This window comes from Salvelinus fontinalis, chromosome 7 (genome assembly GCF_029448725.1).
Source record: "Salvelinus fontinalis isolate EN_2023a chromosome 7, ASM2944872v1, whole genome shotgun sequence".
In the NCBI taxonomy this organism is placed as follows: Eukaryota; Metazoa; Chordata; class Actinopteri; order Salmoniformes; family Salmonidae; genus Salvelinus; species Salvelinus fontinalis.
The window spans coordinates 67,680,244-67,698,211 of NC_074671.1; the positions used below are offsets into that span (position 1 = coordinate 67,680,244).

Here is a 17,968-nt window from a genome sequence, read left to right on the forward strand (position 1 = left end):
ACATCCTACTATACACTGAGTATAACAACACCTCTCTAATGTTGAGTTGACCCCCCCCCCCTCCCTGTACATCCTACTATACACTGAGTATAACAACACCTCTCTAATGTTGAGTTGACCCCCCCCCCCTCCCTGTACATCCTACTATACACTGAGTATAACAACACCTCTCTAATGTTGAGTTGACCCCCCCCCTCCCTGTACATCCTACTATACACTGAGTATAACAACACCTCTCTAATGTTGAGTTGACCCCCCCCCCTCCCTGTACATCCTACTATACACTGAGTATAACAACACCTCTCTAATGTTGAGTTGACCCCCCCCCCTCCCTGTACATCCTACTATACACTGAGTATAACAACACCTCTCTAATGTTGAGTTGACCCCCCCCCCTCCCTGTACATCCTACTATACACTGAGTATGACAACACCTCTCTAATGTTGAGTTGACCCCCCCCCCTCCCTGTACATCCTACTATACACTGAGTATAACAACACCTCTCTAATGTTGAGTTGACCCCCCCCCCCTCCCTGTACATCCTACTATACACTGAGTATAACAACACCTCTCTAATGTTGAGTTGACCCCCCCCCTCCCTGTACATCCTACTATACACTGAGTATGACAACACCTCTCTAATGTTGAGTTGACCCCCCCCCTCCCTGTACATCCTACTATACACTGAGTATGACAACACCTCTCTAATGTTGAGTTGACCCCCCCCCCTCCCTGTACATCCTACTATACACTGAGTATAACAACACCTCTCTAATGTTGAGTTGACCCCCCCCCCTCCCTGTACATCCTACTATACACTGAGTATAACAACACCTCTCTAATGTTGAGTTGACCCCCCCCCTCCCTGTACATCCTACTATACACTGAGTATAACAACACCTCTCTAATGTTGAGTTGACCCCCCCCCCTCCCTGTACATCCTACTATACACTGAGTATAACAACACCTCTCTAATGTTGAGTTGACCCCCCCCCCCTCCCTGTACATCCTACTATACACTGAGTATAACAACACCTCTCTAATGTTGAGTTGACCCCCCCCCCCTCCCTGTACATCCTACTATACACTGAGTATAACAACACCTCTCTAATGTTGAGTTGACCCCCCCCCTCCCTGTACATCCTACTATACACTGAGTATAACAACACCTCTCTAATGTTGAGTTGACCCCCCCCCCCTCCCTGTACATCCTACTATACACTGAGTATAACAACACCTCTCTAATGTTGAGTTGACCCCCCCCCTCCCTGTACATCCTACTATACACTGAGTATAACAACACCTCTCTAATGTTGAGTTGACCCCCCCCCCTCCCTGTACATCCTACTATACACTGAGTATAACAACACCTCTCTAATGTTGAGTTGACCCCCCCCCTCCCTGTACATCCTACTATACACTGAGTATAACAACACCTCTCTAATGTTGAGTTGACCCCCCCCCTCCCTGTACATCCTACTATACACTGAGTATAACAACACCTCTCTAATGTTGAGTTGACCCCCCCCCCCTCCCTGTACATCCTACTATACACTGAGTATAACAACACCTCTCTAATGTTGAGTTGACCCCCCCCTCCCTGTACATCCTACTATACACTGAGTATAACAACACCTCTCTAATGTTGAGTTGACCCCCCCCCCTCCCTGTACATCCTACTATACACTGAGTATGACAACACCTCTCTAATGTTGAGTTGACCCCCCTCCCTGTACATCCTACTATACACTGAGTATAACAACACCTCTCTAATGTTGAGTTGACCCCCCTCCCTGTACATCCTACTATACACTGAGTATGACAACACCTCTCTAATGTTGAGTTGACCCCCCTGTACATCCTACTATACACTGAGTATAACAACACCTCTCTAATGTTGAGTTGACCCCCCTCCCTGTACATCCTACTATACACTGAGTATGACAACACCTCTCTAATGTTGAGTTGACCCCCCCCTCCCTGTACATCCTACTATACACTGAGTATGACAACACCTCTCTAATGTTGAGTTGACCCCCCTCCCTGTACATCCTACTATACACTGAGTATAACAACACCTCTCTAATGTTGAGTTGACCCCCTCCCTGTACATCCTACTATACACTGAGTATGACAACACCTCTCTAATGTTGAGTTGACCCCCCTGTACATCCTACTGTACATCATTAGTCACCAGTAGTCTATAGACTGACTGAGCAGTTCTTCACACAAACCGGTTGTCCCTGGCACCTACTACCAAACCCTGTTCAACTTCAATCTGTCGTCTTTCCCGTTCACCCTCTGAACGGCAGACAATCCATGTTACACGTGTCTGAAGGATTTAACATCCTCAGTTAACATGTATCCTCTTCGTCTACACTGATTGAAGTGGATTTAACAAGTGGCGTCAGGAAAGGGATCATAGCTTTCACCTGATATGTCGTGGAAAGAGCAGGTGTTCTTAATGTTTTGTCTGCTCAGTGTATGTCATGGGAAGAGCAGGTGTTCTTAATGTTTTGTCTGCTCAGTGTATGTCATGGGAAGAGCAGGTGTTCTTAATGTTTTGTCTGCTCAGTGTATGTCATGGGAAGAGCAGGTGTTCTTAATGTTTTGTCTGCTCAGTGTATGTCATGGGAAGAGCAGGTGTTCTTAATGTTTTGTCTGCTCAGTGTATGTCATGGGAAGAGCAGGTGTTCTTAATGTTTTGTCCGCTCAGTGTATAGCCCGTTTTTTAAAGTGAATTTAAATTGTAATTGCTCTCACTTGAATTGAATAAATAAAAACGTCCACAATTCATCTGAATTACACAGATTGTTTTCAGTCTCCGTCAAGTTGCCCCCCCCCCCCCCCCCCCCCATAAGACAGGCTGACAAGACGCCTCCCGTCTCATATCCTTCCACATTAGAGCCGGACCTCAGAGCTGATAACAGAATTTGATTCAAGAAATGTTCTTCTTCGCTATTTACAACCGCAGCATTCTACTACTGGCCCGCTGGCATCGAGTATGTACCCCCTCAGGCCTGGCAGACAGCTGCTTCTCATATTAGGCCTGCCGTATTAGAGAGGAGCAGGCCTGGCTGTTTGAAATGCCAGAGAGGCAGCCAGGGCATGTGTCCACAGGGTGAGAAATAGAGGGCTGATACCGACCCAGAGCCACAACGGTCCTGACGGCTACGTAGCCAACTAACTAAAACACTGCTCCTGTAACTAACTAGTTACTAGCTAAAACACTGCTCTGTAACTAACTAGTTACTAACTAAAACACTGCTCTGTAACTAACTAGTTACTAACTAAAACACTGCTCTCTAACTAACTAGCCACCACACTGCTCTGTAACCAACTAGTTACTAACTAAAACACTGCTCTGTAACTAACTAGTTACTAACTAAAACACTGCTCTGTAACTAACTAGCCACCACACTGCTCTGAAACCAACTAGTTACTAGCTAAAACACTGCTCTGTAACTAACTAGTTACTAGCTAAAACACTGCTCTCTAACTAGCTAGCCACCACACTGCTCTGTAACCAACTAGTTACTAACTAAAACACTGCTCTGTAACTAACTAGCCACCACACTGCTCTGTAACTAACTAGTTACTAACTAAAACACTGCTCTGTAACTAACTAGTTACTAGTCACCACACTGCTCAGTAACTAACTAGTTACTAGTCACCACACTGCTCAGTAACTAACTAGTTACTAACTAAAACACTGCTCTGTAACTAACTAGCCACCACACTGCTCTTTAACTAACTAGTTACTAGCTAAAACACTGCTCTGTAACTAACTAGGTACTAACTAAAACACTGCTCTGTAACTAACTAGTTACTAGCTAAAACACTGCTCTAACTAACTAGTTACTAACTAAAACACTGCTCTGTAACTAATTAGTTACTAGCTAAAACACTGCTCTGTAACTAACTAGTTACTAACTAAAACACTGCTCTGTAACCAACTAGTTACTAACTAAAACACTGCTCTCTAACTGACTAGCCACCACACTGCTCTGTAACCAACTAGTTACTAACTAAAACACTGCTCTGTAACTAACTAGCCACCACACTGCTCTGTAACTAACTAGTTACTAACTAAAACACTGCTCTGTAACTAACTAGTTACTAGTCACCACACTGCTCAGTAACTAACTAGTTACTAGTCACCACACTGCTCAGTAACTAACTAGTTACTAACTAAAACACTGCTCTCTAACTAACTAGCCACCACACTGCTCTGTAACCAACTAGTTACTAACTAAAACACTGCTCTGTAACTAACTAGCCACCACACTGCTCTGTAACTAACTAGTTACTAGCTAAAACACTGCTCTGTAACTAACTAGCCACTAGCTAAAGCACTGCTCTGTAACTAACTAGTTACTAGTCACCACACTGCTCTGTAACTAACTAGTTACTAACTAAAACACTGCTCTGTAACTAACTAGTTAATAACTAAAACACTGCTCTGTAACTAACTAGCCAACTAACTTGTAGACTCTCCTATTGTCTATTGTAATATGGTCTGCTGTAGAGGTCGACCGATTATGATTTTTCAACACTGATACCGATTATTGGAGTACCAAAAAAGCCGCTACCGATTAATCGGCCGATTTTAAATAAAAAATATATATTTGTAATAATGACAATTACAACAATACTGAATGAACACTTATTTTAGCTTAATATAATACATCAATAAAATCAATTTAGACTCAAATAAATAATGAAACATGTTCAATTTGGTTTAAATAATGCAAAAACAAAGTGTTGGAGAAGAAAGTAAAAGTGCAATATGTGCCATGTAAGAAAGCTAACGTTTAAGTTCCTTGCTCAGAACATGAGAACATATGAAAGCTGGTGGTTCCTTTTAACATGAGTCTTCAATATTCCCAGGTAAGAAGTTTTAGGTTGTAGTTATTAGAGGAATTATGGGACTATTTCTCTCTATACCATTTGTATTTCATATACCTTTGACTATTGGATGTTCTTATAGGCACTTTAGTATTGCCAGTGTAACAGTATAGCTTCCGTCCCTCTCCTCGCCCCGACCTGGGCTCGAACCAGGAACACATCGACAACAGCCACCCTCGAAGCAGCGTTACCCATGCAGAGCAAAGGGGAACAACTACTCCAAGTCTCAGAGCGAGTGACGTTTGAAACGCTATTAGCGCGCACCCCGCTAACTAGCTAGCCATTTCACATCGGTTACACCAGCCTCATCTCGGGGGTTGATAGGCTTGAAGTCATAAACAGCGCAATGCTTGACGCACAGCGACGAGCTGCTGGCAAAACGCACAAAAGTGCTGTTTGAATGAATGCTTACGAGCCTGCTGGTGCCGCTGCCCAGTCAGACTGCTCTATCAAATCATAGACTTAATTATAACATAATAGCACAGGCACCGCATCGATTATATGCAACGCAGGACACGCTAGATAACCTAGTAATATCATCAACCATGTGTAGTTAACTAGTGATTATATGCAACGCAGGACACGCTAGTTAACCTAGTAATATCATCAACCATGTGTATGTAGTTAACTAGTGATTATATGCAACGCAGGACACGCTAGTTAACCTAGTAATATCATCAACCATGTGTATGTAGTTAACTAGTGATTATATGCAACGCAGGACACGCTAGTTAACCTAGTAATATCATCAACCATGTGTAGTTAACTAGTGATTATGTGCAACGCAGGACACGCTAGTTAACCTAGTAATATCATCAACCATGTGTAGTTAACTAGTGATTATATGCAACGCAGGACACGCTAGTTAACCTAGTAATATCACCAACCATGTGTAGTTAACTAGTGATTATATGCAACGCAGGACACGCTAGTTAACCTAGTAATATCATCAACCATGTGTAGTTAACTAGTGATTATGTACAACGCAGGACACGCTAGTTAACCTAGTAATATCATCAACCATGTGTAGTTAACTAGTGATTATGTTAAGATTGATTGTTTTTTATAAGATAAGTTTAATGCTAGCTAGCAACTTACCTTGGCTTCTTGCTGCCCTCGCGTAACAGGTAGTCTCCGCCAGCCACGCAGGCTCCTCGTGGAGTGCAATGTAAGGCAGGTTGGTTAGAGCGTTGGACTAGTAACTGGAAGGTTGTAAAAACGAATCCCCCGAGCTGACAAGGTAAAAATCTGTCGTTCTGCCCCTGAACGAGGCAGTTAACCCACCGTTCCTAGGGCCGTCATTGAAAATAAGAATGTGTTATTAACTGACTTGCCTAGTTAAATAAAGGTGTAAAAAAAATCATTTTAAATCAGCAAATCGGTGTCCAAAAATACCGATTACCGATTCTTATGAAAACTTGAAATCGGACCTAATTAATCGGCCATTCCGATTAATCGGTTGACCTCTGGTCTGCTGTCATGTAGACTCTCCTATTGTCTATTGTAATCTGGTCTCCTAGTGTCTATTGTAATCTGGTCTCCTATTGTCTATTGTAATCTGGTCTCCTATTGTCTATTGTAATCTGGTCTCCTATTGTCTATTGTAATCTGGTCTCCTATTGTCTATTGTAATCTGGTCTCCTATTGTCTATTGTAATCTGGTCTCCTATTGTCTATTGTAATCTGGTCTCCTATTGTCTATTGTAATCTGGTCTCCTATTGTCTATTGTAATCTGGTCTCCTAGTGTCTATTGTAATCTGGTCTCCTATTGTCTATTGTAATCTGGTCTCCTATTGTCTATTGTAATCTGGTCTCCTATTGTCTATTGTAATCTGGTCTCCTATTGTCTATTGTAATCTGGTCTCCTATTGTCTATTGTAATCTGGTCTCCTATTGTCTATTGTAATCTGGTCTCCTATTGTCTATTGTAATCTGGTCTCCTATTGTCTATTGTAATCTGGTCTCCTAGTGTCTATTGTAATCTGGTCTCCTAGTGTCTATTGTAATCTGGTCTCCTATTGTCTATTGTAATCTGGTCTCCTATTGTCTATTGTAATCTGGTCTCCTATTGTCTATTGTAATCTGGTCTCCTATTGTCTATTGTAATCTGGTCTGCTGTCATGTAGACTCTCCTATTGTCTATTGTAATCTGGTCTCCTATTGTCTATTGTAATCTGGTCTCCTAGTGTCTATTGTAATCTGGTCTCCTATTGTCTATTGTAATCTGGTCTGCTGTCATGTAGACTCTCCTATTGTCTATTGTAATCTGGTCTCCTATTGTCTATTGTAATCTGGTCTCCTAGTGTCTATTGTAATCTGGTCTCCTAGTGTCTATTGTAATCTGGTCTCCTATTGTCTATTGTAATCTGGTCTGCTGTCATGTAGACTCCCCTAGTGTCTATTGTAATCTGGTCTCCTTTTGTCTATTGTAATCTGGTCTCCTATTGTCTATTGTAATCTGGTCTCCTATTGTCTATTGTAATCTGGTCTCCTTTTGTCTATTGTAATCTGGTCTCCTATTGTCTATTGTAATCTGGTCTGCTGTCATGTAGACTCTCCTATTGTAATCTGGTCTCCTATTGTCTATTGTAATCTGGTCTCTTATTGTCTATTGTAATCTGGTCTCCTATTGTCTATTGTAATCTGGTCTCCTATTGTCTATTGTAATCTGGTCTCCTATTGTCTATTGTAATCTGGTCTCCTATTGTCTATTGTAATCTGGTCTCCTATTGTCTATTGTAATCTGGTCTCCTATTGTCTATTGTAATCTGGTCTCCTATTGTCTATTGTAATCTGGTCTCCTAGTGTCTATTGTAATCTGGTCTCCTAGTGTCTATTGTAATCTGGTCTCCTAGTGTCTATTGTAATCTGGTCTCCTAGTGTCTATTGTAATCTGGTCTCATTTAACATTTACATTTAAGTCATTTAGCAGACGCTCTTATCCAGAGCGACTTACAAATTGGTGCATTCACCTAATGACATCCAGTGGAACAGCCACTTTACAATAGTGCATCTAAATCTTTTAAGGGGGGGCAGAAGGATTGCTTTATCCTAGGTATTCCTTGAAGAGGTGGGGTTTCAGGTGTCTCCGGAAGGTGGTGATTGACTCCGCTGTCCTGGCGTCGTGAGGGAGTTTGTTCCACCATTGGGGTGCCAGAGCAGCGAACAGTTTTGACTGGGCTGAGCGGGAACTGTACTTCCTCAGTGGTAGGGAGGCGAGCAGGCCAGAGGTGGATGGTCTCCTAGTGTCTATTGTAATCTGGTCTCCTATTGTAATCTGGTCTCCTAGTGTCTATTGTAATCTGGTCTCCTATTGTAATCTGGTCTCCTAGTGTCTATTGTAATCTGTCGTCGTGTAGCCTGACCCCTTCCCCTCTGTCCTCTCTCCAGGAGTTATCTGTGATGAAGCAGGTTCTGCTCAGTATGAGGTCCGGAAAGACTGAGCCCCTCCTGGATCCTGACGGTGCTGGGACGGGGCTGGCCTTCAGCAGACCCAAACACCTCAGCAGAACCACAGAGGAGGATGAGCAGAACCCGCACAGACACAGACCCAAACCCACCGTGTTCGTGAGTGTTAACCCTTCACACCCACACAGGTTAATACTGCAACATATATAGTGCACTACTTTAGATCAGGGCCCTATAGAACCCTATTCCCTATATAGTGCACTACTTTAGACCAGAGCCCTATAGAACCCTATTCCCTATATAGTACACTACTTTAGACCAGGGCCCAATAGAACCCTATTCCATATATAGTGCACTACTTTAGACCAGAGCCCTATGGAACCCTATTCCCTATATAGTGCACTACTTTAGTCCAGGGCCCTATAGAACCCTATTCCCTATATATAGTGCACTACTTTAGACCAGGGCCCTATAGAACCCTATTCCCTATATAGTGCACTACTTTAGTCCAGGGCCCTATAGAACCCTATTCCCTATATATAGTGCACTACTTTAGACCAGGGTCCTATAGAACCCTATTCCCTATATAGTGCACTACTTTAGTCCAGGGCCCTATAGAACCCTATTCCCTATATATAGTGCACTACTTTAGACCAGGGCCCTATAGAACCCTATTCCCTATATAGTGCACTACTTTAGACCAGGGCCCTATAGAACCATATTCCCTATATGGTGCACTACTTTAGACCAGGGCCCTATAGAACCCTATTCCCTATATAGTGCACTACTTTAGACCAGGGCCCAATAGAACCCTATTCCCTATATATAGGGGGCCATTTGGGCAACATTTCGGGTGCTATTTGTGATTGTTGCCATCCATATCCTCACCAACACATCCAGTAGACCCATCCTCCAGTAGACCCATCCTCCAGTAGACCCATCCTCCAGTAGACCCATCCTCCAGTAGACCCATCCTCCAGTAGACCAGGCCCTCCAGTAGACCAGTCCTCCAGTAGACCAGTTCTCCGGTAGACCTGTCCTCCAGTAGACCAGTCCTCCAGTAGACCAATCCTCCAGTAGACCAGTCCTCCAGTAGACCCGTCCTCCAGTAGACCAGTCCTCCGGTAGACAAGTCCTCCAGTAGACCAGTCCTCCGGTAGACAAGTCCTCCAGTAGACCAATTCTCCAGTAGACCCGTCCTCCAGTAGACCCGTCCTCCAGTAGACCCGTCCTCCAGTAGATTCGTCCTCCAGTAGACCAGTCCTCCAGTTAGACCCGTCCTCCGGTAGACCAGTCCTCCAGTAGACCAGTCCTCCGGTAGACCAGTCCTCCGGTAGACCAGTCCTCCGGTAGACCAGTCCTTCGGTAGACCAGTCCTTCGGTAGACCAGTCCTCCGGTAGGCCAGTCCTTCGGTAGACCAGTCCTTCGGTAGACCAGTCCTCCGGTAGACCAGTCCTCCGGTAGACCAGTCCTCCGGTAGACCCGTCCTCCAGTAGACCCGTCCTCCAGTAGACCCGTCCTCCAGTAGACCAGTCCTCCAGTAGACCAGACCTCCAGTAGACCCGTCCTCCAGTAGACCAGTCCTCCAGTAGTCCCGTCCTCCAGTAGACCCGTTCTCCGGTAGACCAGTCCTCCAGTAGACCAGACCTCCAGTAGACCAGTCATCCAGTAGGTGCTGGTTTTGCTGTTCTCAGCTCTGCCGTGTTATTACAATTACGTGGAGAATTCGTCTCCGAGGAACAAATCTACCAATGTATTATGGTAGAAACTAGTAACCTCCGTATCCAATAGTTATGTTTGAGTAATACAAAACTCACTGCACCACGAGCCGTATTACAATTACGGGAACATTTCCCCTGGACTACCTCATGTTCTCTCGCTCTCTCTCTTCCAGACCAATAAGGAAGCTCCTGACTGGTACAGGAAAGTCCAGTTCCAGCCTGAATGACCAATGGCCTTACAGGTGGTGCAGATGGGATTTGTGTAGACACTCCAAACTGGGTTTTATTTACTGTATTGGTAATAGGATATCTGTATTGGTAATAGGATATCTGTATTGGTAATAGGATATCTGTATTGGTAATAGGATATCTGTGTATCTTGTGCTGTTGTAATGGATTGACTCGCTAAAACGTTTTAATAAAAAAATCTGTCAAAACTACACTCTACTCGTCTTCATCATTTCTGTTTTGCTTGGCATTGGCCCTAGCCCTGACCCTATCCCTGACCCTAGCCGTGACCCTAGCCGTGACCCTAGCCCTGACACTAGCCCTGACCCTAGCCGTGACCCTAGCGGTGACCCTAGCCCTGACCCTAGCGGTGACCCTAGCCTTAACCCTAGCCGTGACCCTAGCCCTGACCCTAGCGGTGACCCTAGCCGTGACCCTAGCCCTGACCCTAACGGTGACCCTAGCCCTGACCCTAGAGGTGACCCTAGCCCTGACCCTAGCGGTGACCCTATCCGTGACCCTAGCCCTGACCCTAGCGGTGACCCTAGCCTTAACCCTAGCGGTGACCCTAGTCCTGACCCTAGCCCTGACCCTAGCGGTGACCCTAGCCTTAACCCTAGCCCTGACCCTAGCGGTGACCCTAGCCCTGACCCTAGCCCTGACCCTAGCGGTGACCCTAGCCCTGACCCTAGCCGTGACCCTAGCCCTGACCCTAGTGGTGACCCTAGCCCTGACCCTAGCGGTGACCCTAGCCCTGACCCTAGCCCTGGCCCTAGCGGTGACCCTAGCCCTGATCCTAGCGGTGACCCTAGCCCTGACCCTAGCGGTGACCCTAGCCCTGACCCTAGCCTTGACCCTGAGGATCACAGCATAGACTGTACATGGAATGTAGCCCAGTTGTTGAGTAGAACTAAGAACTGATTATTCAGTAGCTCCTCCTCCTGAATCAACACTGTAGTCTGACTGTTAGTCATCTAGTAGAGGGGACAGCAGCTCAGGCAGTACCTCCTCCTCCTGAATCAACACTGTAGTCTGACTGTTAGTCATCTAGTAGAGGGGACAGCAGCTCAGGCAGTACCTCCTCCTCCTGAATCAACGCTGTAGTTTGACTGTTAGTCATCTAGTAGAGGGGACAGCAGCTCAGGCAGTACCTCCTCCTCCTGAATCAACGCTGTAGTCTGACTGCTAGTCATCTAGTAGAGGGGACAGCAGCTCAGGCAGTACCTCCTCCTGAATCAACACTGTAGTCTGACTGTTAGTCATCTAGTAGAGGGGACAGCAGCTCAGGCAGTACCTCCTCCTCCTGAATCAACACTGTAGTCTGACTGTTAGTCATCTAGTAGAGGGGACAGCAGCTCAGGCAGTACCTCCTCCTCCTGAATCAACGCTGTAGTCTGACTGTTAGTCATCTAGTAGTGGGGACAGCAGCTCAGGCAGTACCTCCTCCTCCTGAATCAACACTGTAGTCTGACTGTTAGTCATCTAGTAGAGGGGACAGCAGCTCAGGCAGTACCTCCTCCTCCTGAATCAACACTGTAGTCTGACTGTTAGTCATCTAGTAGAGGGGACAGCAGCTCAGGCAGTACCTCCTCCTCCTGAATCAACGCTGTAGTCTGACTGCTAGTCATCTAGTAGAGGGGACAGCAGCTCAGGCAGTACCTCCTCCTCCTGAATCAACACTAGTTTGACTGTTAGTCATCTAGTAGAGGGGACAGCAGCTCAGGCAGTACCTCCTCCTCCTGAATCAACACTGTAGTCTGACTGTTAGTCATCTAGTAGAGGGGACAGCAGCTCAGGCAGTACCTCCTCCTCCTGAATCAACGCTGTAGTTTGACTGTTAGTCATCTAGTAGAGGGGACAGCAGCTCAGGCAGTACCTCCTCCTCCTGAATCAACACTAGTTTGACTGTTAGTCATCTAGTAGAGGGGACAGCATCTCAGGCAGTACCTCCTCCTCCTGAATCAACGCTTTAGTCTGACTGTTAGTCATCTAGTAGAGGGGACAGCAGCTCAGGCAGTACCTCCTCCTCCTGAATCAACACTGTAGTCTGACTGTTAGTCATCTAGTAGAGGGGACAGCAGCTCAGGCAGTACCTCCTCCTCCTGAATCAACACTGTAGTCTGACTGTTAGTCATCTAGTAGAGGGGACAGCAGCTCAGGCAGTACCTCCTCCTCCTGAATCAACACTGTAGTCTGACTGTTAGTCATCTAGTAGAGGGGACAGCAGCTCAGGCAGTACCTCCTCCTCCTGAATCAACACTGTAGTCTGACTGTTAGTCATCTAGTAGAGGGGACAGCAGCTCAGGCAGTACCTCCTCCTCCTGAATCAACACTGTAGTCTGACTGTTAGTCATCTAGTAGAGGGGACAGCAGCTCAGGCAGTACCTCCTCCTCCTGAATCAACACTGTAGTCTGACTGTTAGTCATCTAGTAGAGGGGACAGCAGCTCAGGCAGTACCTCCTCCTCCTGAATCAACACTGTAGTCTGACTGTTAGTCATCTAGTAGAGGGGACAGCAGCTCAGGCAGTACCTCCTCCTCCTGAATCAACACTGTAGTCTGACTGTTAGTCATCTAGTAGAGGGGACAGCAGCTCAGGCAGTACCTCCTCCTCCTGAATCAACACTGTAGTCTGACTGTTAGTCATCTAGTAGAGGGGACAGCAGCTCAGGCAGTACCTCCTCCTCCTGAATCAACACTGTAGTCTGACTGTTAGTCATCTAGTAGAGGGGACAGCAGCTCAGGCAGTAGCTCCTCCTCCTCTCCGCCATTTGATTTGTTAGACGAAAGGCAAGAAGGCATTGGCGTTAAAAATAGAAATGGTACGCATACCTTGATGTTTTCAGACTCGTGTTCTTATCGGTGTCATATTATTTAGGCCCGTCTGTCTGCCTGAATTGCTTAAATTACTCCGTCCCTCCCTTCTCCTCAATGTTCCTTTCTTTCTATGTTTCTGAGCTTAGCATCAGTTCCAGAACATTCTGTGTATTGGAGGTGAATGATCGTTAACTTATTCTGTGTATTGGAGGTGAAGGATCGTTAACTTATTCTGTGTATTGGAGGTGAATGATCGTTAACTTATTCTGTGTATTGGAGGTGAAGGATCGTTAATTTATCCTGTGTATTGGAGGTGAATGATCGTTAACTTATTCTGTGTATTGGAGGTGAATGATCGTTAACTTATTCTGTGTATTGGAGGTGAATGATCGTTAACTTATTCTGTGTATTGGAGGTGAATGATCATTTAAAATAAAAATGGGCTGTGCCATTTGGGTAGCAACTTTGGTTTTATGGCGTCCTCCCTGGTCCACTCCCCTCCTAGACTTATGTGGTCCCTAAAATGTGTGCATGAAAACAGCCCTTACGTCTATGAAATATGCATGATATGTGCTGGGGACTGTTAGTGCTCATATGTCCCTGAAGGCATCGGTTCCATCACCCTGGTCGGTGGTTCCATCACCCTGGTCGGTGGTTCCATCACCCTGGTCGGTGGTTCCATCACCCTGGTCGGTGGTTCCATCACCCTGTCGGTGGTTCCATCACCCTGGTCACTGGTTCCATCACCCTGGTCGGTGGTTCCATCACCCTGGTCGGTGGTTCCATCACCCTGGTCGGTGGTTCCATCACCCTGGTCGGTGGTTCCATCACCCTGGTCGGTGGTTTCATCACCCTGGTCAGTGGTTTCATCACCCTGTCGAAGGTTCCATCACCCTGTCGGTGGTTCCATCATCCTGGTCGGTAGTTCCATCACCCTGGTCGGTAGTTCCATCACCCTGGTCGGTGGTTCCATCACCCTGGTCGGTGGTTTCATCACCCTGGTCTGTGGTTCCATCACCCTGGTCGGTAGTTCCATCACCCTGGTCGGCGGGTTTATCACCCTGGTCGGTGGTTCCATCACCCTGGTCGGTGGTTCCATCACCCTGGTCGGTGTTTCCATCACCCTGGTCAGTGGTTTCATTACCCGGGTCAGTGGTTTCATTACACTGGTCGGTGTTTCCATCACCCTGTCGGTGGTTCCATCACCCTGGTCGGTGGTTCCATCACCCTGGTCGGTGGTTTCATCACCCTGGTCGGTGGTTCCATCACCCTGGTCGGTGGTTCCATCACCCTGGTCGGTGTTTCCATCACCCTGGTCAGTGGTTTCATTACCCTGGTCAGTGGTTTCATTACACTGGTCGGTGTTTCCATCACCCTGTCGGTGGTTCCATCACCCTGGTCGGTGTTTCCATCACCCTGTCGGTGGTTCCATCACCCTGGTCGGTGGTTCCATCACCCTGTCGGTGGTTCCATCACCCTGTCGGTGGTTCCATCACCCTGGTCGGTGGTTCCATCACCCTGTCGGTGGTTCCATCACCCTGTCGGTGGTTCCATCACCTTGGTCGGTGGTTCCATCACCCTGGTCGGTGGTTCCATCACCCTGGTCGGTGGTTTCATCACCCGGTCGGTGGTTTCATCACCCTGTCGGTGGTTCCATCACCCTGTCGGTGGTTCCATCACACTGGTCGGTGTTTCCATCACCCTGGTCGGTGGTTCCATCACCCTGGTCGGTGGTTCCATCACCCTGTCGGTGGTTCCATCACCCTGGTCGGTGGTTTCATCACCCTGGTCGGTGGTTCCATCACCCTGTCGAAGGTTCCATCACCCTGTCGGTGGTTCCATCACCCTGGTCAGTGGTTCCATCACCCTGGTCATTGGTTTCATCACCCTGGTCAGTGTTTCCATCACCCTGTCGGTGGTTCCATCACCCTGGTCAGTGGTTTCATCACCCTGGTCACTGGTTCCATCACCCTGGTCTGGTCGGTGGTTCCATCACCCTGGTCGGTGGTTCCATCACCCTGGTCGGTGGTTCCATCACCCTGTCGGTGGTTCCATCACCCTGTCGGTGGTTCCATCACCTTGGTCGGTGGTTCCATCACCCTGGTCGGTGGTTCCATCACCCTGGTCGGTGGTTTCATCACCCGGTCGGTGGTTTCATCACCCTGTCGGTGGTTCCATCACCCTGTCGGTGGTTCCATCACACTGGTCGGTGTTTCCATCACCCTGGTCGGTGGTTCCATCACCCTGGTCGGTGGTTCCATCACCCTGGTCAGTGGTTTCATCACCCTGGTCGGTGGTTCCATCACCCTGTCGAAGGTTCCATCACCCTGTCGGTGGTTCCATCACCCTGGTCAGTGGTTCCATCACCCTGGTCAGTGGTTTCATCACCCTGGTCAGTGTTTCCATCACCCTGTCGGTGGTTCCATCACCCTGGTCAGTGGTTCCATCACCCTGGTCAGTGTTTCCATCACCCTGTCGGTGGTTTCATCACCCTGGTCAGTGGTTCCATCACCCTGGTCTGGTCGGTGGTTCCATCACCCTGTCGGTGGTTCCATCACCCTGGTCGGTGTTTCCATCACCCTGGTCGGTGTTTCCATCACCCTGGTCAGTGTTTCCATCACCCTGTCGGTGGTTCCATCACCCTGGTCAGTGGTTTCATCACCCTGGTCGGTGTTTCCATCACCCTGGTCAGTGGTTTCATTACCCTGGTCGGTGGTTCCATCACCCTGGTCAGCGGTTCCATCACCCTGGTCTGCGGTCCCATCACCCTGGTCGGCGGTTCCATCACCCTGGTCGGCGGTTCCATCACCCTGGTCAGCGGTTCCATCACCCTGGTCAGCGGTCCCATCACCTTGGTCAGCGGTCCCATCACCCTGGTCAGCGGTCCCATCACCCTGGAGGCGGCAGTTCCATCACCCTGGTCAGCGATTCCATCACCCTGCTCTGCAGGTTTATCACCCTGGTCAACGGTTCCATCACCATGGTCAACGGTTCCATCACCCTGGTCAGCGGGTTTATCACCCTGGTCAGCGGGTTTATCACCCTGGTCAACGGTTCCATCACCCTGGTCAGTGGTTCCATCACCCTGGTCAACGGTTCCATCACCCTGGTCCACGGTTCAATCACCCTGGTAAGCGGGTTTATCACCCTGGTCAGCGGTTCCATCACCCTGGTCTGCAGGTTTATCACCCTGGTCAGCGGTTCCATCACCCTGGTCAGCGGTTCCATCACCCTGGTCAACGGTTCCATCACCCTGGTCAACGGTTCAATCACCCTGGTAAGCGGGTTTATGACCCTGGTCAGCGGTCCCATCACCCTGGTCTGCAGGTTTATCACCCTGGTCTGCAGGTTTATCACCCTGGTCAGCGGGTTTATCACCCTGGTCTGCAGGTTTATCACCCTGGTCAGCGGGTTTATCACCCTGGTCTGCAGGTTTATCACCCTGGTCTGCAGGTTTATCACCCTGGTCTGCAGGTTTATCACCCTGGTCAGCGGGTTTATCACCCTGGTCAGCGGGTTTATCACCCTGGTCAACAGTTCCATCACCCTGGTCAGTGGTTCCATCACCCTGGTCAACGGTTCCATCACCCTGGTCCACGGTTCAATCACCCTGGTAAGCGGGTTTATCACCCTGGTCAGCAGTTCCATCACCCTGGTCTGCAGGTTTATCACCCTGGTCAGCGGTTCCATCACCCTGGTCAGCGGTTCCATCACCCTGGTCAACGGTTCCATCACCCTGGTCAACGGTTCCATCACCCTGGTCAGCGGTCCCATCACCCTGGTCTGCAGGTTTATCACCCTGGTCTGCAGGTTTATCACCCTGGTCAGCGGGTTTATCACCCTGGTCTGCAGGTTTATCACCCTGGTCTGCAGGTTTATCACCCTGGTCAACAGTTCCATCACCCTGGTCAGCGGGTTTATCACCCTGGTCTGCCGGTTTATCACCCTGGTCAACGATTCCATCACCCTGGTCAACAGTTCCATCACCCTGGTCTGCAGGTTTATCACCCTGGTCAACAGTTCCATCACCCTGGTCAGCGGGTTTATCACCCTGGTCTGCAGGTTTATCACCCTGGTCAGCGGTTCCATCACCCTGGTCAGCGGGTTTATCACCCTGGTCAGCGGTTCCATCACCCTGGTCTGCAGGTTTATCACCCTGGTCAGCGGTTCCATCACCCTGGTCAGCGGGTTTTTCACCCTGGTCAGCTGTTCCATCACCCTGGTCAGCGGGTTTATCACCCTGGTCTGCAGGTTTATTACCCTGGTCAGCGGGTTTATCACCCTGGGCAACGGGTTTATCACCCTGGGCAACGGGTTTATCACCCTGGTCAGCGGTTCCATCACCCTGGTCTGCAGGTTTATCACCCTGGTCTGCAGGTTTATCACCCTGGTCTGCAGGTTTATCACCCTGGGCAACGGGTTTATCACCCTGGGCAATGGGTTTATCACCCTGGTCAGCGGTTCCATCACCCTGGGCAACAGGTTTATCACCCTGGGCAACGGGTTTATCACCCTGGTCAGCGGTTCCATCACCCTGGTCAACGGGATTATCACCCTGGTCTGCAGGTTTATCACCCTGGTCGGCAGGTTTATCACCCTGGTCAATGGGTTCCATCACCCTGGTCAGCGGGTTTATCACCCTGGGCAACGGGTTTATCACCCTGGGCAACGGGTCTATCACCCTGGTCAGCGGTTCCATCACCCTGGGCAGCGGTTCCATCACCCTGGTCGGCGGGTTTATCACCCTGGTCAACGGTTCCATCACCCTGGTCGGCGGGTTTATCACCCTGGTCTGCCACTCACTTTCTGAACTAGTTCTAGTTTTGTCAATGAAACTTGAAAATACCTTCAATACAAAAAAATATGTTTGACGTAAACTTCTGG

The 17,968-nt window shown here is 48.2% G+C and overlaps 1 protein-coding gene across 1 annotated transcript in view; it reads left to right on the top strand.

Annotated features, from left to right (window-relative positions):
• LOC129860022 (progesterone-induced-blocking factor 1-like) overlaps positions 1 to 10,480 on the top strand; it is a 145,032-nt gene extending 134,552 nt beyond the window's left edge. Inside the window, exons 16-17 of the mRNA XM_055930348.1 lie at positions 8,301 to 8,477; positions 10,214 to 10,480. Of these exons, the coding sequence (XP_055786323.1) occupies positions 8,301 to 8,477; positions 10,214 to 10,267 (231 nt within the window). The 3' untranslated portion in view covers positions 10,268 to 10,480. The remainder of the gene's footprint in view (positions 1 to 8,300; positions 8,478 to 10,213) is intronic.
• The last annotated feature ends 7,488 nt before the right edge of the window (positions 10,481 to 17,968 follow it).